At 44.0% G+C, this 24674-nt stretch overlaps 1 protein-coding gene across 1 annotated transcript in view; it reads right to left on the minus strand.

Moving 5' to 3' along the window:
- The window catches only part of MS4A18 (membrane spanning 4-domains A18), a gene marked incomplete at its 3' end in the record, with an annotated part of 32812 nt that extends 15790 nt beyond the window's left edge, over positions 1–17022 (minus strand). The window contains exon 1 of the mRNA XM_056133567.1: positions 16901–17022. Coding sequence (XP_055989542.1) covers positions 16901–17022 — 122 coding nt within the window. The remainder of the gene's footprint in view (positions 1–16900) is intronic.
- Positions 17023–24674: the final 7652 nt, after the last annotated feature.

The following is a 24674-nucleotide window of genomic DNA, read 5'->3' on the forward strand; positions in this document are numbered from 1 at the left end:
TCCTGGCTCTGTGCTCAGGGATTGCTCCCAGCAGGAAATCAGATAGTACAGAGAAAGGATGGAACCAGGCCTCCTGCATAGCTCAACACTCGGTCATTAAGCTATCTCTCTGGCTCCATTCATGCATATTTGTCCCAATAAGAGAAGGTCCCATTGTTCTGAACTGATGTCAAATCATGTTGTTTCCAGAATGGTTAGGAAGGTCCCTAGCATGTCATATGTGTTAGGTCAGGGTAGCATAAGATATCATGGACATGGCTAAGCAATGTTCATAGACTGCCCGGCAGAAGGGTCCGCGTTGGGCACCAGTCCTAATTTATGGTAGCAGAGAAACTTGACCCCACCCTGCATGGTCTCCCCTTAGTTTTATAACCCTGCACAATCTCCCCTTTTGTTACAGCCACCAGGTAGTAAGACAGAGCAGCCTTGGGAAATGGCACATCTGAAACCATAAAGAGGCGCATCAAAGGCAGGAAAACAGCACAGGTGTTCCACCTTTTACCTGCCCACCCCACCCCCTAATGCTTAAGGAAGTGTCCGTGCTCTTTTTTCCTTATTGATTTTTAATTATTGTTACTTGGCTTTGGGCCACACCTGGATGTGCTCAGGGCTTACTCCTGACTGTGTTCAGGGATCAGTCCTGGCAGGATTGGGGGACCCTATGGGGTGTTGGGGATCAAATTCGGGCTGACCACAATGTCCTACCCTCTGTACTATAGCTCTAGCCCCTCTTTTTCTTTCAATTAACCCTTTAACCACAACCATGCTTGCTTCTGCTATCAATTTTTTTCCTCCTTCACACCCTGCTGTGCTTGGAATTGCTCTTGAATTTGTATTCAGAGATCACTCCTGGTGGTGCTCAGGGGACCATGGGGGATGCTGGGCCTTGAGCCCTGGTCAGTGGCATGTGAGGCAAGCATGTTACCTGTATACTATTTCTCTGGCCTCAATCCTATCTACACCTTTTTTTTTTTTTCTGGGTCATACCTGGCGATGCTCTGGTGTTACTCCTGGCTTTGCACTCAGGAATTACTCCTGATGGTGCTCGGGGGACCATATGAGATGCTGGGAATTGAACCTGGGTCGGCCATGTGCAAGGCAAGTACCCTACCTGTTAGGACAGGACAGCCTCGGACTGGGCCAAGGACAATGAAGGTAGTAAGGTTCCCACTCAGGCCTGAGTGCAAAGCCAGGAGTGACCCCTGAGCATTGCCGGGTGTGACCCAAATAAAAAAAAGTCCCATTTCTCTCTTTTTTATAAACAGGGCCTACCCGTGGCAGAGATCACCAGTCCATGCCTATCAGTGCTTAGGGGGCCATGCGAGGGTGGGGATTGCACTCAGGGCCTCAAGTATGCTAGGGGTAGGCTCTGTCACTCGAACTATCTATCTCCTCGGCCCGATCAGAAATCCCAGGAGTGGGGCAGCTGTCTTTTTCCAACGATCTGCAGGTGATCTAATGTCCCCCTGAAAAACCCTGCACTTCTCCTTGGTAGTTTTACTGCCTTCGGGTCCTAACAATTTTTAAAAATTGTTGAGCTAGACATGTCAAATAAGATTTTTCACTTCATTTTAAGCTAGTTGGAGTCTGTGTCTCCTTCCAACTAAGCTTTCATGGACACTCCTCAAAACCATTAGAAATGGAGTATCCACATTGTCCAGCCATTCCACTTTGGGACATCTACCCCCAAGACCCCCAAAATCTAATGAGAAAACATATTTGCACTCTCATGTTCATTGCAGCGCTATTCATAATAGCCCAAATCTGGAAATGACCCAAGTATCAAGAACAGATGACTGGATAAAGAAACGATGTCCTGGGGCTGGAGTGATAGCACAGTGGGTAGGAAGTTTGCCTTGCATGTGGCTGACCGGGTTCAATTTCCAGCATCCCATATGGTCCCCGGAGTAATCCCTGAGTGTAATGAACCAGGAGTAATCCCTGTACATTGTGGGTATGACTCCAAAAATAAAATAAAAAGAAGAAATTATGGTCCATATCTACAAAAGGTGCAATTTGCTGCTACGTGGATTGATTAGAATAGTCTAATGCTGAGTGAAGTTAGTTAGAAGGAGAGAGACAGATACAGTATCTTTCTCATATTCATATATAAAGAAACATAGTAGGAAAATAACAAGTGCCTAAAGGCAATGGAAACTGAGAGTGGGTGTTCAGTAGGAAGGTTATGGAGGTGGGAGAGAGAGAATGGGGGGAACGGGATGGGAGAGGCACACTAGGACAATGGTTGAAGGAAGCAGACTACCTGGTGGAGAGTATGGGACTGGAATGATTTATGCAAAATACCCTACCATTAATTTTAAGAGGGGATGCCTAGATCACCCTTGACTCCAGATTATGAGGAGGAGAAGGAAAGTAAAAGAAAAAAGTGGAGGGTAGGGGAGAAGAGACAGATGAGAAGCAACAGGAGGATGGTGGGGGAGGCGGGGGAGTGTTGAAGGGAATAGTGGTGAAAGAGATTCAGGTGCATTGGTGATGTTCAGGAATGATAGAACTAAAATGCCACACCATAGAGTCAACAACATTGAAATCAAGAGAGCCAAACTCTAACAACCAAATTTAAGAAGGGTCCTGTCAAGATGCAGGTGGTGGGTGGGTAGGGAGAGAACCTGGGGACACTAGTAGAGGGAGGTTGATACTGGTACTGGGTGTTGGAACATTGTATGTCCAAAACTCAACTGTGAATGACTTCGTAAATCATGGTGCTTTAATAAAATTAAATTTACTCTGTTCCCCGCAGTAATGTAAACTGTGGTGTCTAAAGTAAAAATGAGGGGCTGGAGCGATAGCACAGCGGGTAGGGCATTTGCCTTACATGCGGCCAAGCTGGGTTCGATTCCCAGCATCCCATGTGGTCCCCTGAGCACCTCCAGGAATAATTCCTGAGTGCAGAGCCAGGTGTAACTCCCGTGCATCGCCGGGTGTGACCCAAAAAGCAAAACACACACACAAAAAAACAACACCAAAATGAGTGGCGTTCATGCCCAATTCAATCAGTTTAATCAATGGCTGGACAAATAGCAGTACTCCTACATTATTTAAAAAAATAAAATAAAAACGAAACAAAAAAAAACTCCAAAACAAAACCGAAAAGACAAAAAAACCTGCCTCCAAAGCCCTTGGAGTTCTGTATCTTAAAAGTAAGACAGGCCGGTGAGTCAGGCAGGTAGATAAGGAAGGCTACCCATGGCAATGAATTCTGGGAAGTAATAAAACCAACAACCCCGAGGCTGCAAAATCCCACCTTGTGGACACAGAAAGTAAGGCCTGATAAGACCTTTACCTGGTGCCAGAATAGACCTAGAGGAGGCTGGACTCCCCTCTGAGAGAAGGTGCAGCAGAAACACATTCCAGGAAAGGAATATCTAAGAAGACCATCAACTATTCCCGACTCCACCCATTTGGCAATCAACCTAGCAATGAACTCTATTTTCATTTTTCATTTTTCATCATCCTGTTATTCGTCGATTGCCTCGAGCAGGCCCCAGTAACGTCTCTTTCATCCTAGCCCTGAGATTATATTCAAGGCTATATAGGAGAAAGAGACCCATCATTGTTACTGGCATTTGGCATATTTGGTACGCCACGGGGAGTTTGCCAGACTCTGCCCTGTGGGCAGGCTACATTCGATAGCCTGCAAGTTTGTCCAAAGTAGGAACTCTATTATTATTATTATTATTATTATTATTTTATTAAATCATCGTGAGCTACAGTTACAATCTTTCATGTGTGAGTTTCAATCATACAGTGATCAAACACCCATCCCTCCACCAGTGTACGTTTTCCACCACCAATGTCCCCAGTATGTCCTCCCTACTCCATCTCAACCCTCCCCCTGCTTCTATGGCAGACAATTTCCTTCTTACTCTCTCTCTACTTTTGGGCATTATGGTTTGCAGTACAGATATTGAGAGGCCATCATATTTGGTCCTTTATCTACTTTCAGCACATATCTTCCATCTGAATGATCCCTCCAACCATCACTGATTTAGTGATCCTTTCTCTATCCCAGCTGCCTTCTCCCCAGCTCTTGAGGCAGGTGTAGCACTGTCCTCCTGTTGTTCATCTATTTGCTCGAGTGGGCACCAGTAGTGTCTCTATTGTGAGACTTGTTGTTATTGTTTTTGGCATGTCAAATATGCCACGGGGGAGCTTGCCAGGCTTTGCTGTGTGGGCAAAGATACTCTCGGTAGCTTGCCAGGCTCTCCGAGAGGGGCAGAGGAATTGAACCTGGGTTGGCCGCGTGCAAGGCAAACTCAACTATGGACCAGTATTCCTGGCCCTTGTCTCTGCTGTTAGCAACAAACTCTTATCTCGCTAGAAAGCCCCACATGGGACAGCTTGGGAGAAATCCTATAAAAGCCAACTTGAACAATAGAAGCATGCACATATGCTGCTCAAGCCTGATGCTGCCTGTGCCCATGTATTGTGGCCTAGTGCACATGGTGCCTGAGTACATGTGGTGCCTGATCACACATATCACTTGTATCTCTCCTCTTGAGATGTATACTTTCATATTGTAAGGTTGGGCCCGAAACTGAGGCAGTGAGGTGGCACAACAATCACCTTGTAACTGCTGGAAAACTTCACTGGGGGCTGAGATTCTGGAATTGTTGCAATGGGTGTATCTGGTAAAAACAGGATCTGATAACAATCAACTAAAAATGGTGCCCACTTCTTGGCCACCCCCAATCCCCCATCCCTGCTTTTGTTTTAACCCTATAAATCTTACATAGCTTTTGCCTACAGCGCTACTTTACTAGCCTTGCAGAGACCTGCAAACCTTATCCAGGAACTCTTAATAAATTCTTTTGCTGAATTATATTCATCTCCACTCTCTTATTGGCTCTCTGCTGGGCCTTACACATATCTAATGCTAGGATGTGTACTGGGACTCTTTTCGTCTTCGGAGAAACCCCCGTTCTCTCTCAAGTGCATTAATCTCTTTCTCTCTTTCCCTCCTTCCTCCTCAAAACTTCTGAATAAAATATATATATATATATATATATTTTTAAACTCAACTGTTCATCTCCTCCTGAAATTCTTTTATGGGAGAAAGGCAAAGGACCCAAAAGACTAGGGTAAGGCCTGACTTTATTTTTTATTTTACTTTATTTTACTAGTATTGACTTTATTTTCCTGAAAAGAGGAAAATGAATTCCATGGGTGGTTGTTTGAATAAAGTCCAGGGATGGTTGTTTGATTATTGTAAGACTGAAACTCAAACACGAAATCTTTGTAATTATATCTCACAGTGGTTCAATAAAGTAATAAGAATAAAAGAGTTCATTGCTAGGTTGATTGCCAAGTGGGTAGAGTTGGGAATAGTTGATGGTTTTCTTAGATATTCCTTTCCTGGAATGTGTTTCTGCTGTACTTCTCTCAGAGGGGAGTCCAGCCTCCTCTGGGTCTATTCTGACACCAAGTAAGGTCTTATCAATCAGCCTTACTTCCTGTGTCCACAAGGTGGGATTTTGCAGCCTCGGGGCTATTGGTTTTATTACTTCTCAGTCCACGGATGGTGGACGTTAACTCCTGTGTCGTGCAGAACAAGTGGACATCGGGTGTGGCTTGATGGCTGCCTAGTGGGGCTGGTGGGACTTGAGGTTTGTGCCATCACGGGGTTCATCGCAGACTTTATCAGTCCTAGAATTCCCAGCCGGTCCCAGGGTGTCAGCGGTAGATAGAAGTGGCAGATCCCCTTCTCGAGGCTGCCATCTCTCTCTCCTCTCCATTTCACATAACTCATCAGGGGACCCCGCGGGCATCACAGGGATGCTCAATTCAATGTAACCCTGGGACTCAAGTTAATTTTTTTCTGGTGGCTAGCTTCATTTCTCTGCTTCAGTTTCCCCTTACCAGATGCTGAGAATGGATCCATACTAGCTCCTACGTTGTAAACATCTCTGACTCCCAGGAATATTTACTTCCATAATTTATGCCCAAGGTCAAATTTTATGCCAATGATCAAAATATGTTTACTAACCTATAAAGGTCTTAGATAATGACAGCTCCCAGCAAGCTAGGTGGGAATGGAATATGTTAATCTTATGACAGCATAGCAGGTAGGGCGTTTGCCTTGTATGCGGCCGACCCGGGTTCGATTCCTCTTCCCCTCTCGGAGAGCCCAGCAAGCTACTCAGAATATCCCACCCGCATGGCAGAGCCTGGCAAGCTACCCGTGTTGTATTCGACATGCCAAACACAGTAACAACAAGTCTCACAATGGAGACATTGCTGGTGCCCGCTCGAGCAAATCAATGAACAATGGGAGGACAGTGCTAACAGTGCTAATCTTGTTAACCTAAGATGAGATCATCTGGGGAATATAAAGTAACAAAATGGGAGACTAACACCCAAGAATAGCCAAGATAAGTACCAGAAGGTTCACTCCATGGCTTGAAGTCCAGCCACACATGCTGGGGGAGAGGGCAGCTCAGTTAGAGAGGGGAGCACCAAGTAAAGGGTGTTGGGAGTATCCTCCCAGGATGAGAGATGCATGCTGAAAGTAGACTATAGACCGAACATGATTGCCACTCAATTCCTCTTTTTGCAAACCACAGCACCCAAAAGGAGAGAGAGAACAAAAGGGAATGCCCTGCCACAGAGGCAGGGTGGGATGCGGGGGGAGGGGGTGTGTGTGTGGAAGGGATACTGGGATTAGTGGTGGTGGAAAATGGGCACTGGTGGAGGGATGGGTATAACTGAAACCCAAGCACAAAAATTTGTAAGTCTACAACTGTACCTCATGGTGTCTCACTAATAAAAATAAAAATAAAAAATAAAAAAAAAAAGAATCCACAATGGAAAAAAAAAATGTTACAGTTTCACCGGAGGAAAAAAAAAAAAGGAATCCTAAATTAACCAGACATCTCTTGGGAATTCTCTGATGCTTTTGATACAGCAGGAACAGGAATGTGAAACTCAGGTCCCTTTAAATCTTGCACACGTGTCGCCTGCATCTCTCCACCCATGGAACAGGTAGGTAGTCAATCAAAATAGATAAGGGGATGACTGGGGGATGGGATATGGCAGAAGATAAAAGGAAGTCCTCCCAGCTCCACCTCTGTCTGTCTGTCTGTTTGTCTGTCTGTCTCACTCTCACTTTCAGCATGCACTCTCTGGATTCTCCCCTCTCTTCCCAGACCTCCAGGATCAGGTAAGGCTGTACTCCCTAGAAGCATGGTCCAGTACAGGTAGGCCACATAGGCCCAGACAGGAACAGAATACAGGTAGGCCCCAGATGCTCAGGAAAACTCAGGATCAGGCAGGGTTTGGACACCCAAGTAGTGACCAGGTGCTGAACATAGGTGTCTCACTGTGGCCATGACCTTTCCAAGAGTAGGAAAGCCGGGACAGGACAACAGGAACTGCTGGTGTACAGTGGGAAGGCCCAGTGACAGCTACAGAGCACAGAGATCTTGCCCCCATGCATGTGGCCGTGGCCAGATACTGAGGAAAGTGTACATGGGACAGAGAGTGACGCAAGGACAGGGCCTGGCCGTGGTTCATGGGACATGAGCAAGCTGTGTGGGACAAGACAGGGAAGTTGTTCACGGGACAGGGAAGCATCAGGAACAGGACTGGTAACATTGTTCATGGATAAAGGAGAGGCCTGGATATCTGGGGAGGGGCCCGGACCCATATACTTTAGCTGAACAATAAACTAACTTTTAATCTTCCTAGTTTTGCATGCAAATCTTCCCTAAAATTCTCAAAAACCCACCAGTGCAGAAAAATCCGCTTTTGCGCTAACACTGTGTTTAATAAGAAACACAAAGACCCATTTTTTTCTATTAATTGACCCCCCTACTCCTTCCCCACACGTAGAAAAATTGAGTGACTATTTTGTTTTGAGGCCACAGCCAGCGATGCTCAGGGGTTGCTCCTGGTTCTGCACTCAGGAACCACTCCTGGTGGGCTCAGAGGACCTTATGGGGTTCAGGGGATTGAACCCTTGTCAGCCATGTGCAAGTGTCCAACTGCTATATTCTCTTTCCAGTCCTAAATGAGTGACTCTTAACTTCATCCTATGTTAAGTTCCTTCCCAAATGCATAATTTCTTTCTCTTCTCGTTTCAACAAACTTTTCTATTTATACCAAACTCTGAGTCTAAGCATCTTTATTTAGCTGGAACTGTGGACCAGCACAGAGGCCGCCCCACCCCCCTCCCATCTTTGCATCAGGAGCAGGAGGAAGAGTGCTCAATCAGTGTTCCATCATCACGCCAAACCCCCGAGCCATGTAATTATCAAGCCAATCATCAGGTGAGATATTATGACTGGGACCATTTTGCAGATGAAAAAACTGAGGCCAAGAGAGGCTGAGTATCTTGGTCACTGGCACAAAGCTTGGAGGATCTACAAGCTGAGGTTTAAGCACTGGTCAGTCTGCCTGCCTGCAATTTCCATTCCAAGTGCAGTATTTACTGTTCCTCTCTGCTTCCTGGTATCAAAACGTGATTTCTTTCTGTGTGTTTCCTTTCAGACTCCCTTCTCATATACGTGAAAAGGAATGGAATCACATACTGTTGCAGGCAGGACGATAGGAGCGACTTGGTGATGTGTGCAGGGAAAAACAACCTCTGAAACCTAAACCAACTGGAACTGGGACTGACTTTCGTTTCCTGCAAAGAGCAACCGGAAGACAGGGAAGACTTTGACCGGAAAGACCCATTTCAGCCTGGAAATCCATGGAGGTGCAGAATTCCAGGTCCGAGCACTGAAGGAATCCTTCAGTGAGGAATCTTCCTGAGAGGAGAGGTGGGTGGGCCCTTCTGAGGGGACAAGCTTCACCACTGGGATAAAGACCATGCAAAGAAGCTCAAAAGAAGACCAACTGCTCCAAGCTCTCTCCCTTGGCAACCACCTTAGCAATGGACTGGGGGTGGGGCAGTTTGGGAAAACTGTGTGGCAGAGGAAGAGGTGCGCACATGTTTCCTGCACACACAAAAGAGGGGTGATGCCGGCTTGAGACGTAAACGTTCACCCTTTAGGGCTCCTCCCCATCCTAGGGGTGACCCACCTTCCCACCCGAGATGTGTACTCTCAGCTCTATTCACTCTGGAGAAGCTGGTGAAGCTCTCGAGCACGTATCTTAATCTACCTCTCTCCTTCCCTTGCCTTTACTTCCCCAATAAGTTTGTCCTAGGTCACAACTTTTCTGCTCCGAAAGTTCTTTTCTGCAAGGGAGCGACCTGGGTAAGCTTTGGGACTTTTCTTTCCTGCAAAGAGCGATTTCCCTCCTCCAGCCTAAAGCCATGGCTCCCCGAGAAATCGGGTGGCAGAGACCATCTCCCACGTTGCTCAGAACAGGTGAGCGTGAAGCCCAATTTGAAGGCTGCCCCCTAGGGCTGGGGGGACATGAGAGTCCAGGTCTCTCAGGGGCTCATCACAGACTTTCATCAGTCCTGCATATCCCAGGTTCTTTTCTGGGTGATTAGAGGTGGGTAGAAGGAAAAGGCAGACTTCCTTCTGAGTCTGCTGTCTCTCTCCTTTCCACTCCACACAGTTGCCTGGGGAGCCTCATCCGCAATGTGTGGTCAGCCCAGGAAACCTCAGGTAAGCATCTGCAGACGCAACCCTAAACTTTTGGAACTCACTCATTCATGATCTTCAACTCGACTTTCATTCTGACAGGACCTGGTGCCAGATCAGGCAGAAGCAGGGCCTGGTACTGAGTTAAAAGTGCATTCCTCCCCCATCCTTGTGAATCTTCACTCCTTTAGAAACTTGTGTTTTCCATAAACCCCATTTCAGCTTACCTCTCCTTTCAGTTTCTATTTCTTCCTCTTCACATGCCCGTTCCCAGAGCTTTCGAGCAAGGCTTTAATCAAACAGCTTCTTGAGTGAGGACTCTGGCTCTTGAAGTTCCCGAGAGACAATTCCCAGACCCCATGTCTCTCTGGTATGGTCTGCTCTCTCTCTCAGAGAATTGTCATAAGTCTTACCTGGTATCCTGGTGAGTCTGTGAATGTGCCTCCTTCTGGCTCTGTTCTCTCCTCAGTCTGTTCGAAGAATTCCTGGTGAGGCAGAAGAACTAGGTTTCCTAGATTCCAAAGTCCTCTTTGTAGTTTCATTTTGAGTCACTCAGTGAGTTCATTTGCTCCTCTGAGAGCAAATACTTTTCCAGTCTTTCTTTGACGCATTGGTAACTCTAGAAGTAGGCATTCAAGATCTTATAGGTCAATAGATTATACATAGTTAGCCATTAACAAAATTTTATTGTGTCTGCTGTATGACAGATGGTATGTTAGATGGTAGGATACAAAACTTTTTAGAAGGTTTTTTGGTTTTGTTTGTTTTTTGGGTCACACATGGCAATGCTGAGTTTACTCCTGGGTCTGTATTCAGGAATCACTCCTGGAGATGCTCAGGGGACCATATAGGGTGCCAGTAAACTATATGGGTTGATTGTGTATAAGACAAGTTCTTCACCTGCTGAATTCCTCTGTCCCCAAAGCTTTCTAGAAGTTTACTTTTGAGATGTTGAGACAAAATAGGTAAGTTGTTTGATAACCATAGTTCAAATAGTAACTGGGAACAAACCCCACTCAATCATCAGTGATGAAGTAGTTTTGCTGTTGGGGTGTGTGTGTGTGTGTGTGTGTGTGTGTGTGTGTGTGTGTAAGATGAGGCCTGGTAAAGGATCCTTGAAAGTGTAGTCTACTACTGCAGAAATTCTTTTATGGCAAAAGACAAAGAGCCTAGACCCAAGTAAGAGATTGACTTTCCTTTTTCTGTTGTATGAAACTGCCAGATGGAGAACCACAGTTCCCTGAAAACTCAGGTAGTCAGGACTGGTGCCCACTCCCATGCCATGCAGATCAAGTGGGTCTCAGGTGCAGCCTGACTGTTGCCTTTGCAGAACTGGAAAGAACAGAATATTACCAATCCCAATCTCTCTGGACATTCAACCTGAAACTCACACAAATAAATTAGGAAGAACAAAATTTTCTAGACAAGGCAAGTCTCCTTGTTCTACTCTTACCTCCGAAAGCCTGAAGATAAGGACAGTCTTCCTTGTTTGGTCCCTCCCCCAAATCTTTTTTTTTCCAGTTTATTTATTTATTTATTTAATTTAATTTAATTTTTTTTATTAGTGAAACACCATGAGGTACAGTTATAGACTTACAAATTTTTGTGCTTGGGTTTCAGTTATACAATGATCAAGTACCCATCCTTCCATCAGCGCCCATCCTCCACCACCACGGGTCCCTGCCACCCCCCATCCCCCCATCCCACCCTGCCTCTGTGGCAGGGCATTCCCCCTTGTTCTCTCTCTCTTCTTTTGGGTCCGGTGTTTTGCAAGAGAGGCATTGAGTGGCAATCATGCTTGGTCTATAGTCTACTTTCAGCATGCTTCTCCCACCCTGGGAGGATCCTCACAACACCCTTTATTTGGTCCTCTCTTCTCTATCTGAGCTTCCTTTTCCCCTAGCACGTGTGGCTGGCCTCCAAGTCATGGAGCAAAATTTCTGGCACTAATCTCAGCCACTCCTGGGTGTTAGTCTCCCATTTTGCTTTATGTTCCCCAGATGAATGCAATCTTTCTGTGTCTATCCCACTCTTTCTGACTCATTTCACTTAACATGATACTTTCCATGTAGTACCACTTGTATGTAAATTTCATGACTTCATCTTTTCTAACAGCTACATAGTACTCCACTGTGTAGATGTACCAAAGTTTCTTTAACCAGTCATCTGTTCTCGGGCATTCAGGTTTCTTCCAGTTTCTGGCTATTGTAAAGAGTGATGCAATGAACAAACAAGTGCAGATGTCACTTCTACTATACTTTTTTGCCTCTCTGGGATACATTCCCAGGAGTGGTATTGCTGGGTCAAATGGGAGCTTAATTTCTAATTTTTTGAGAATCGTCCATACTGTTTTCCGAAAGGGCTGAACCAGTTGGCATTCCCACCAGCAGTGAAGGAGGGTCCCTTTCTTGCCACATCCGTGCCAGCACCGGTTGCTTTTGTTCTTGTGGATGTGGGCCAGTCTCTGTGGTGTGAAATGACATCTCATTGTTGTTTTGATCTGCATCTCTCCGATGATGAGTTATGTAGAGCATTTTCTCATGTGCCTTTTTGCCATTCGAATTTCTTCTTTGAAAAAGTTTCTGTTCATTTCCTCACCCCATTTTTTGATGGGGTTGGGTGATTTCTTCTTGTGGAGTTCAACCAGTACCTTGTATATTCTTGATATCAACCCCTTGTCGGATGTGTATTTGGCGAATATCCTTTCCCATTCTGTAGACTGTCTTTGTATTTTGGTCACTGTTTCTTTTGAGGTGCAGAAGCTTCTTAGTTTAAGATAGCCCCATTTGTCTATCTCTGTTTTCACTTGCCTGGCCAGTGGCATGACATCTTTGAAGATACCATTAGCTTCAATATCATGGAGGGTTTTGCCAACTTTGTCTTCAATGAACTTTATGGATTCCGGTCTGATGTTGAGGTCTTTAATCCATTTTGATCTTACTTTTGTGCATGGCGTTAGGCAGAGATCTGAGCCCACTTTTTTGCATGTAGCTGTCCAGTTTTATTATTTATTTAATTTTAAAACAAAATTTTTATTAGTGAATCATTGTGGGGTACAGTTACAAACTTACAAACTTTTGTGTTTACATTACAGTCATACAATGGTCGTTTACCCATCCCTCCTCCAGTGCCCATTCTCCACCACCAATTTTCCCAGAATCCCTCCTACCACCCCAACCCCCATCCCACCTTGCCTCAGCAGCAGGGCATTTCCTTTTATTCTCTTTCCTTTTGGGTGTTGTGGTTTGCAATAGAGGTATTGAGCGGCCATCATGTTCGGTCTATAGTCTACTTTTGGCATGCATCTTTCAACCCGAATGGGTCCTCCCAACATCCTTTACTTGGTGTTTCCTTTTCTATCTGAGCTGCCTTTTACCCCAGCATGTGAGGCTGGTTTCCAAGCCATGGAGCAGACCTCCTAGTCCTTATCTCTACTACTCATGGGTGTTAGTCTCCCATTCTGTTTCTTTATATTCCACAGACGAGTGCAATCTTTCTATGCCTGTCCCTCTCTTTCTGACTCATTTCACTTAACATGATACTTTCCCCAAATCTTAACCCTTACAATAGGTTTTTTAGATAAGAGAGTGTGCCTCAGGGGAACAGAACCCTAGGGAATTTATTGTTCATTTTTCTACCTATTTGTATGATGCCCATCCTTTCTAGAAAACTGCTGTCCAGTTCTCTATAAACATGGCTCCTTATGGATATGTAGACAAGATAGTTACTTTGAGGACCTGACTTCTCTCTTTTTTAAAAATTTTATTTACATAAGGTTGATCACATTAATTGATTGCTTTCAATATTTCAACACCAATCCCACCATCATTACACCTTCCCACCACCATTAATTAGAATTTTTCCACCACCATTAAAGCCTGCCTGCCAGGGGCAGATGTTAGATAACTTATTTTCTATTGCTTATTATGAATATCATGAGAGGTTGTGTGGCCGCAAAAGCAGCCATGCGCTTCTGGAATTCTAAAATTGTAAATGGTTGGGGTCCAGAGACTTCTTGGTAGGGAACTAATTCATTTTGAGATTCATTTGGGAGTCTCTGGAACAAGGCTGTTGATGCACTGAGATGGTGCCTGGAGGCAGTTTCTGGGGTGGGTGTGACATCCCCAAGCAGGTGGGGAGATGGGAAGGGATGGCCCGTCTCCGCTGCCATGTGGCCTACAGTCTTAGTCCCTGAACCCACTAGATGGGTTTTGCTTCTGGAAGCTCGTGGCCATCGGGGTTTCTTTCATCTGGAGCAAGCAGAGAGGGCACACCTGCTACATCTGAGGTGCCCTCGTGGAATTGGCTTGGTAAGGGGTCCGGAGAGATCTCCAGCAGTGTTCTTTATCTTTTAACCTGTTGGTTTGCTGCCAATAATGCTCCTTCTTACTTTGTCAATTTGTCTCTTGACTGATTGACTCTAGCAGCGGTGGACTGAAAATCTTGTGGTCACTGGTAGGTCCAAATATAAGAATGCATCACTGTATTCCTGTCTTCCTATTGTTCATCAATTGCCTCGAGCAGGCCCCAGTAATGGGTCCTTTGTCCTAGCACTGAGATTTTAAAAAGTGCCACATTTGAGGCTCTTTTGGGGCCAGGAGAATGAGACCCATCATTTTACTGGTTTTTGGCATATTAAACATGCCATGGGGAGTTTGCCAGACTCTGTCGTGTGGGCAGAATACTTTTGGTAGCCTGCCAGGTTCTCCAGAGTAAGAACTAGATGATAAGATGTCGAGGCCGTGCGCTTCTGGGAGCAGGATTTTATAGTCTCTGGGTCTTGGCCATTGATGGGATTACACAGCACCGGGGGCAGATATGCCTATATACTGGAAGATGGGGGATCTGGGTGGAGGAGACCCCAATCCCAATTCAAGCAGGCTTGGAGATCTATGCCCCAGGTCCCGCACACCTGGGTTCCTCGGTCAGTTCCTTCATGCGTGAGGCTCGTCCAAACGTGTGGAAAGTGGTTTTAAGCATGGCTATGGCTAGACCCGGAGGTCTTCAGCTGCTGGGGCTCTGCTCGGGGTGGGGAGGGAAACTGAACCCACCCCCATCCAAGGGGCCCTGGTGAGGACATCCAGGCGCATAGGCAGGAGACTCATAAGAATGAGAAAGTGAAAATGAAATAGCATGGAAAGGAATATAAAAATAGCATCAAAATAAAAAATAAATCACAACATAAAAAATAAAATTTCATAAGAAATAAAAAAAGGTTTACTTTTCTTGGGTGTAATGGGCTCTGGATCAAAGGGAAATTCTGGTCCTCAGGGCTGATTAGGAGTTTATATAATCAACAATACAAGATATTTTTTGTTACCTGAAAACAGCAAAGAACTCCTACCTAAAGAGGCAATAAGAACTTAATTTCTGATGACAAAGCTTTTCCTTGAGGAGATTAGGTAACTTTGTAGTGACAGAATTGTAGATTTATAAAAGATATCGCTGGAGGGGGTTATCTCCTGATGTATGACCTCATTTATTGTACATTTTTGCCTTAATAAAGGAGGGGGTGGCTCTTTATTTCAGTGTCCAAGTCCAAGCAAGAAAATGCTTGAAATTAGCTAACAAGATTCTGTCCTGGTTAGTGTTTACCATTATGGACCTTGCTAACATGACTGATGATAGATGGATTTAATTCTTAAGGTTTCTGTTCAGCTACAACCTCACTGACAACAATATGAATTGGCCAAAGTCCCCATCTTGAATATGGTGACTTCACTTCCGTTAACTTGGAGGATTTGGGATGGTCGATTGTGCTTCTTTTAGTAATCTCTGCTCCAATTTCCTGCTTTCTGTACATTTCTATTATTGCTTGCTCTTCCTTTTCTAGTTGTTTATTCCTACATAAATTAAGTCATTGATTTTACTTTTTGGCATGGGTTTGACTGAATACACATACCACTCTGAAAAAACATCTTTTTCAGATAGTAAGAGTCTAAGTCCCAATATCTCTGAAAGTAAACTTATAGGGTCACCATAGAGGTAATTAATGAGGTAATTAGGGGATCTTAATCCAGTGTGACTAGTGTCCTCATAAACAGGACATTATATTCCACAGGTACATACATACGTACACACACAGAGGAAGAACGATTATGCATTGATGAACTTAGAGAACAGGTGATGTATATTTACAAGTCACAAAAAATCAAAGATTGGAGCTGGAGTAATAGTAATGTGTGTAGGGTGCTTGCCTTGCATGTGGCTGACCTGGGTTTGATCCTGGCTTCCTATATGGTCCCCTAAGCACTGCCAGGAGTGATTCCTGAGCGCAGAGCTAGGAGTAACCCTTGAGCACTACAAGGTTATTTATTTATACAAAATAACAAAACATCCCCAAATAAACAAAAAGGCAAAGATTGCAGAAAAACAGGTAAGAAGTATAAATAGATTGCCCTTCACAACTTCAGAAAGAACAAGCCTTGTGAACACCTTGATCTTAAAATCCTCAGTGACAATACAAATTTCTTTTTTTTTTGTAATTCACCTTGTCACCCATTTTGTGGTACTTTGTTGCCTAGGAAACAAAAACTGATTCAAACAAAAGCAATCAGTTATTTCAGTAAAAAGTAAGAGCAGGAGAGTATATTCATATTACCCCAAAGGGTAATATCCAAAATAAATAAAGAACCCAGAAATCTCAGGACTTCACAGATAATATATTTATAATTTTTAATGGTTTTCTTCTCAAAGGAGTGATTTCCTTGATCCAACATTTATCATATCATGTGATAAATACAATGTCTAAATCCCACATGTGTCCATCTTAGAGTTTCCCTTGCAATGGAACCCCTTAAGACTGACCAAATTCAATCTGAGTAAAATTTATACTCCTGTCTCCACGCAGAGAAGAGACTAATATTTTAATTCTTTTATGTTTTTATTTTATTGAGTGAACATATACCTGGACTGCACAGCCACTTCACAGCCATGCAACACATCATAAGACTCATAAAGGGAAATTTTATATATATATATAAAATATATATCAAGCTACCGAGAGTATCCTGCTCGCATGGCAGAGCTTGGCAAGCTCCCCGTGGAGTATTCGATATGCCAGAAACAGTAACAGTAACAGGTTCATTCCCCTGACCCTGAAAGAGCCTCCAATTGTTGGGAAAGATGAGTAAGGACAGGCTGCTAAAATCCCAGGGCTGTGATGAATGGACACGTTACTGGCACTCACTTGAGTAGACTGATGAACAATGGAATGACAGTGACAGGGATACGGTGATATGTTTTTATTAATGAGATGAGGGAAATGAAATCTTGGGATGGATTTGGTAGAAGAGTATTCTCCAGGAAGTGTCTGAACAGATTGAAGGTCTTTAGTTGACTCTCACTTCATTCTTTGACATGATGATGTTCTTAAAGGAATTCGGCAATGAAGTTTCTTCCACGTATCCGAAGTGAGTTGGATGTTAGTAAACTGATCATTAATATACTCAACAGTAAAGAACCACATGGTTTCAGGAAGGGTTTGGTGAAAGAGTTATAGGAATTTCTCATCACTGAGATATTTAAGTTAAATGTGCTTTTGCTTTTTTCCTGCTTTTTTTCCTTTAGTACTTCCCCATCCCTCTTTTTTTCCCCTTCCTTTTTTTAGGTTAAAAACAAAAGATAGCATTCTATAAATAGGCATCTCCAAACACTGAAAATATAATAAAAATCGTTTTTTAGTCAAATGAAATACTTAGTTGAATTGTTAATATAGTATTTAATACTTCTTGGTTTAAATTCTGTGTAATTTGAATAGTAAACTGCACAAGCACCTATACTAAGTTCCCTATCCCCACACGGAAAAATCAATTCTAAATAGATGAGACATAAATATGAAGGATCTAGGCTTTTAGAAGAAAATATAATAAAAAATATTAATGACTTCAGGAAAAGAATATATATAAATATATCACTGTATCACTGTCATCCCATTGTTCTTCGATTTACTCGAGCAGGTACCAGTAACGTCTCCATTCATCTCAACCCTGAGATTTTTAGAAGCGTCTCCTTACTCCTCTTTTCCAATGTATTGGGGGATCTTTCAGGGTCAGGGGAATGAGACCTGTTATTATTACTGTTTTTGTCATATCGAACACGCCACGGCTAGCTTGTCAGGCTTTGCTGTGCAGGCGGGATACTCTCGGTAGCTTGCTGGGCTCATATATATATATATATATATATATATATATATATATATATATATATATATTATGGTCAAGGTCCTCCCGTTGTTCATCGATTTGCTCGAGTGGGCCCGGTAACATTGTGAGACTTGTTGTTACTGTGTTTGGCATATCGAATACGTCACGGGGAGCTTGCCAGGCTTTGCCGTGTGGACGAGATACTCTTGGTAGCTTGCTGGGCTCTCTGAGAGGGGTGGAGGAATTAAACTCAGGTTGGCTGGGTTGGCTGCACGCAAGGCAAACGCCCTACCCGCTATGCTATCACTCCAGCCCAAAGAAGACTTTTAAAAATTAAAAAAAATTTTTTTTGGGGTCACACCCGGCGATGCTCAGGGGTTATTCCTGGCTCTGTACTCAGGTATTACTTCTGGCAGTGCTCGGGACCATATGGGATGCTGGGCCTTGAACCTGGGTCGGCCACGTGCAAGGCAAATGCTCTACCCGCTGTGATATATATATATATATATATATATATATATGTATATATATATACACACACACATATATACACACACACATATATATTTCTCTATCATATATGGAGTGGTAATTATGGAAAATGGGTAAGGAGTGTCTTATGATGTTATGTTGGTCCAAGAATATCAAGAATATGTTCAATCATATGTGAGGCTCGGCTTGAGCCTGTGTAAAGCGGCCTGGAGCCTGGCGGAGGGTGGGTAGTGGAGAACGGTTGCCATGCCTGGGTCCCTTGGGGGCAGGAGGGCTCTCACTCACCCCTCTCTGGGGCGCCCAAGTGAAAACAGTCTGCCACGAGCCTGATGCCCAGGGCTTCACGGCTGACATCCGGTTGATGTTTTCCAACTGCTATAAGTACAACCCTCCTGACCACGAGGTGGTGGCCTTGGCCAGGAAGCTGCAGAACGTGTTTGAGATGCGCTTTGCTAAGATGCAGGATGAGCCCGAGGGTGTGCCCGCTGCGCCTGCGCCCGCAGTCCTGGCCACTAGCCAGGGCGCAGACAGCAGCCACAAGAGTCAAGAGAGCTGGTTGGACTCCGACTGGGAGGAGGAAAAAGCCACGCATCTGGCAGAGATGCAGGAGCAGATAGCAGCGCTGTCTCAGGCCCTTGTGAACAAGCCAAAGAGGAAGAAAGAGAAGGAGGAGGAGAAGAAGCACAAGGACAAGAACAAGGACAAGGACAAGGAGTGGCACAAGGCCACGGGAGACGACGACAGGAAGTTCCGGGCTGGTGCCCACACCCATCAGGGCCCGCCCTCTCCCCAGGAAGCGCCCCCCACCCCATCAAGAAGACCAGCCCAAGAAGGACCGCAAGCAGGCATTGGGCTCCTATGGGGGGGATGGGGGGAGAGGTGGAGGAGGGGGGAGGAGGAGGAGGAGGAGCAGCAGCTGCTCAGCCTGGACATCAACCGGCTTCCCCAGGTAGAAGCTGGGCCGCGTGGTGCACATATAAATATATATGCATAATAATATACTTTTTTGCTTTTTTGGGCCACATCCAGCTGTGCTCAGGATTACACCTGACTCTGGGTTTACTCCTTGCAGTCCTCGGGGACCATATGTAGTGTAGGGGTTTGACCCTGGGTCAGCCACATGCAAAGCAAGTGTCCTACCCATTGTACTATTGCTTTAGCCCCACGGAATATGTTTTCAAGCAATATAAAAAATACATTTAACCATAATGGAAATAGATGAATTAGAATACATTGTAAAGTTTCAGTTAATCAAAAACAGCATACTTAAAAAATTAAAATAGAATTCACTATAAGTTAGTAACAGCCAATACAAACTATAAGATATTAGTCTATAAAATATATAAGGAACTAGCTATAGTTGCTACAAAATATACATTTCTATCAATGGGAAAACTATAGATTCATGTTCTAGAATAATGCAATGAAGCAAAGATCACAATAACGTTAGACACACAACTTCATTATTTCTAGTGCACCAAAAACTTACATTTATACCATGCCGTTATCCACTAAGTGCAATGGTAAGTAACACCCCCCCCCCCCATGTACATACTTTAATTAAAAAATGCTTGAGGGCCGGAGCAATAGCACAGCGGGTAGGGCATTTGCCTTGCACGCGGCAAACCCAGGTTCGATTCCCAGCAGCTCATATGTTTCCCTAAGCACCGCCAGGGGTAATTCTGAGTGCAGAGCCAGGAGTAACCCCTGTGCATCGCCGGGTATGACCCAAAAAGCAAAAAAAAAAAATGCTTGAAATATCCAACCCCATCAAAAAAATGGGGTGATGAAACGAACAGAAACTTTCTCAAAGAAGAAATCCGAATGGCTTAAAGGCACACGAGAAAATGCTCTACATCACTAATCATCAGGGAGATGCAGATCAAAACCACAATGAGATATCATCTCACACCACAGAGACTGGCCCACATCCCAAAGAACAAAGGAAATTGGTGTTGGCATGGATGTGGCGAGAAAGGGACTCTTCACTGCTGGTGGGAATGCCGACTGGTTCAGCCCTTTCGGAAAACAGTATGGACGATTCTCAAAAAATTAGAAATTGAGCTCCCATTTGATCCAGCAATACCACTCCTGGGAATATATCCCAGAGAGGCAAAAAAAGTACAGTCAAAATGACATCTGCACTTCTATGTTCATTGCTGCACTGTTCACAATAGCCAAAATCTGGAAAAAACCTGAGTGCCTGAGAACTGATGACTGGTTAGAGAAACTTTGGTACATCTATACAATGGAGTACTATGCAGCTGTTAGAAAAGAAGAAGTCATGAAATTTACATACAAGTGGTACTTGTATCCTGCTAAGTGAATTGTGTCAGAGAGGGAGGGACAGACATAGAAAGATTGCATTCATCTGGGGAATAAAAGTAACAAAATGGGAGACTAACATCCAAGAATAGTCGAGATAAGTACCAGGAGGTTCACTCTATGGCTTGAAGGCACATGCTAGGGGAAAGGGCAGCTCAGACGGAAAAGGGAACACTGAATAAAGGGTGTTGTGAGGATCCTCCCACGATGGGAAGTACATGCTGAAAGTAGACTATAGACTGAACATGATTGCCACTCAATGCCTCTTTTGCAAACTTCAGCAACCAAAAGGAGAGAGACAACAAAAGGGAATGCCCTGCCACAGAGGTGGGATGGGATGGGGGGGATGGGAGGGTGGAAGGGATACTGGGATCATTGGTGGTGGAGAATGGGTACTGGTGGAGGGATGGGTACTTGATCATTGTATAACTGAAACCCAAGCACAAACACTTGTAATTTCCAAAACTGTACCTCATGGTGTTTCACTAAAGGTAAAGGTAAAGGTAAAGGCCCTCCCGTTGATCGTCGATTTGCTCGAGCGGGCCCAGTAACGTCTCCATTGGAGACTTTGTTGTTACTGTGTCTGGCATATCGAATACTCTCGGTAGCTTGCCGGGCTCTCCGAGAGGGGCGGAGGAATCGAACTCGGGTCGGCCATGTTGGCCGCTTGTAAGGCGAACGCCCTACCCGCTGTGCTATCGTGCTTGAAGCAGCAAGGAGCTGGGGCTAAGAGTGAAAGATGTGACCCAGAGGGAAGATTTTTCCTGAGGGCTGTAAAGCTGGCAGTGGTTTCCAACACAGACTCTGTAATGAATGCTGTACGGCTCTAATTCATGTAACGTGCCTGTCAAGTTGACAGGTAGGGCGGAGTTCTTTGGGTCTCATGATTGATTCATGAGAATCAGGTGGGTTGAGGATTCAGGTACAACAGTGGCGTTCAGGAATGATGGAGCCAAATTCCAGAGTCAAGAACACTGGACTCATGAGACCCAAACTTTACTAGCTGAACTTATAAAGTGCCTGTCAATGACCTAGGAACCTGGGAACATTGGTGGAGGGAATTTAATACCGGTAATGGAATTGGTGCTGGAAAATTGTATGTCTAAAACTCAACTATAAATAATTTTGTAAATCATGGTATCTTAATAAAGTAAAATAAAAATAAAAGAGATTAAATTAAAAAGAAGAGGAACCTTTGAAGGAGTCTAAGCATTTAAAAACTACCTATTGGAAAGAAAAGCTTGTTTTTGAACAATTGAGAACTGCTTTTCTTCACTGACTGTATTCACTCCTTTCTAGCTCACGTCAAAACAAATGATTTTGTTCTTTTCAGAGAGCAGAAAAGTTTGATACCGGTTTGTTATCTTTATTAAAAAGTTTACTATCAGGTTTTATACTTTAATTATGCTACTTACAGTTCTAAATTACAGCTTAAGCTTGAGTTAATTCTCAAAGCTGTTATTTGTTTTTAATTCCCATCATAACATGAGTATTCATGTCTCCCTTGTGAATCAGAAGTTCTTGGCATTTTTTTTTTACCTCCTCTGAATGTGTTAGCCAGCGGACCAATGTAATGGCAACAATCAATTCCAAGAAGGTAAATTGTAATATTTATTCTGTAATGACTTTACCAATTTTCTGTTTCAAAAAGAAAATGCACATTATTTACATATATTTACAAGTTAACGTATATAATAATAAAGAATCATAAAATTGCAACACACAGATGAAAAGTATAAAAAAACTTCCTGTCCTCCCCACCCCAACAAGACCCCAAGTCATCGCCCACGAACGGCCTCTCTGGCTCCTGATCAAGCTGCTTAATGGCCATTATCCCAGAGACTCAGAAACAAATCTGGAAACAGAGTGGCTTTTGGCAGAAATGCGTCCGGACCCCACAATAGGTTACTGTCGCCAGGCCACCCCAGTGGGGAAAGGGTGTTGTCACTCTGCCTGCTCCCCCTTGGCGGCTCGGTGGCCATCATCCTCCAGAGGCCATTGGACAGTCAGGTTTGGGCCCGCAGTTATGAGACACGCAGGGCCTCAAAGGATAGGGGTGGAGCCAGTCTTTTCCTCCCCACCCCAACGAGACCTCAAGTCATCGCCCACGAACGGCCTTTCTGGCTCCTGATCAAGCTGCTTAACGGCCATGATCCCAGAGACTCAGGAGCAAATCTCGGAACCCAGCAGGTTTTGGCAGAAATCCCTCCAGATTTAAATTTTAGGAATTTAAAATTCATAAATGTTAAAATTTAGGAATTTAAATTTAAGAAATGTTAAAATTTAGGAATTTCAAAATTGCGTGGCCACTACTGCAGCCATGTGACATATGTTATTCATAACCAGCAATAGAAAACAAATTGTTTACTGTTGCCTTTTCAGCAGATCTGAGTGTTGGGATAAAATCTCAAATAATAATGTTGGGTCTGGTGTCAAAATATTGAATGTGATCAAAGTAGAGCGAGAGAGTAATGTGGAAATCTCTGCCCCACAGGTAGGGGGGAGGGTATGGGATAGGGATATACTGGGGTTGCTGGGGGTGGAGAATGGGCACTGGTGGAGGTATGGGTGTTTCATTGTATGACCGAGACTTAGACCCGAAAGCTTTGTAACTGCTCTCACGGTGATTTAATAAATAAGATTATAAAAAATAAAAAAAAAGTAAAGTGGAGTTCATGCACAATTCAATCAGCTAATCAGTGGCCGAATAAATAGCAGTACTCCAACATTAAAAAAAAAGTATAAAAAAACTATATATATATAACTCAATATATTCCCCATTCTTAATGACAAATAATGGTTATTTATGTATGCATATATATTTATTGGGCATGGAGTGATAGCACAGCGGTAGGGCGTTTGCCTTGCACGCAGCTGACCCACCGACGGGGGTTCAATTTCTCCGCCCCTCTCGGAGAGCCTGGCAAGATATTGAGAGTATCTTGTCTGCACAACAAAGTATGGCAAGCTTTGAATACCCATGACATATTTGATATGCCAAACACAGTAACAACAAGTCTCACAATGGAGATGTTACTGGGCCCACTTGAGCAAATCTATAAACAACGGGAGCACAGTGACAGTATATATCTATTAATCACAACAATAATTTATCATTATAAATTATAAATCCAGGACCAGCCACCACCATGCTGAGACCACTCTCCGCACACATGAAGGTACTGGCAGAGGGACAAAGCCATGCGGGTTCCGGGGCCGAGATCTCCAAGCCTACTCGGATTGGAGTTGAGCATCCTCCACCCAGATCCTCCAAATTCCAGTAGGCGGGGGTCACACCCACCACCTGGCCCCCTGGCGCCGTGTAATCCCATCAACGGCCAAGACTCAGAGACTATAAAATCCAGTTCCCGGAATCATCTTATCAGGACATCTTTTTATGACATCTTATTATCTCATTCCTACTTTGGACAAACTTGCAGGCTATTGAATGTAGCCTGCCCACAGGGCAGAGTCTGGCAAACTCCCCGTGGGTGGCGTACCAAATATGCCAAATACCAGTAACAATGATGGGTCTCATTCTCCTAAAGAGCCTTGAATATAATCTCAGGGCTAGGATGAAAGAGACGTTACTGGGGCCTGCTCGAGGCAATTGACGAATAACATTATTGAGAATGATTATAAATGAATGTATGTCTACCAAATGGATAATGAGAATTGTTTTGTTTTCTTTCTTTTTTTAGTTTTTTGACCATACCCAGTAGTGCATAGGGCTTATTCCTGGCTCTGTGCTTATTCCTTACAGAGTTTAGTGGACCATACATGATTAAATTTGGGATGGCCACATGCAAGACTAGTGACCTACATTCTGTACTACTGCTCTACTCTGATAATTGTTATGCTTTCCTTTGAGTTTTTGTATGTAGGGTCAGTGAATTTTCATTGAGTTCAACTTCAGAGAGCATGGAATTGAGACACCCTTGAAGTTACACTCTAGAATTAATAAAGAGATGTTTAAAATTAGGCCTGTTGTCGAGAGAGAGTTTTAAAAATAACTTGCAGTAAAGGAAGAAGAAGTTTTCTTCTTCTTTCACTGTGAACTTCACAAGTTCACAGTGACCTAGGTTCAATTCAAGGTGTCCTGGGGTTATAGCTGGTTTTCTACCTCTGACAACAAGCACCAAAGCACCAACAGACACAT

Source organism: Sorex fumeus, unplaced genomic scaffold, assembly GCF_029834395.1.
Source record: "Sorex fumeus unplaced genomic scaffold, SorFum_2.1 ptg000007l, whole genome shotgun sequence".
Classification (NCBI taxonomy): domain Eukaryota; kingdom Metazoa; phylum Chordata; class Mammalia; order Eulipotyphla; family Soricidae; genus Sorex; species Sorex fumeus.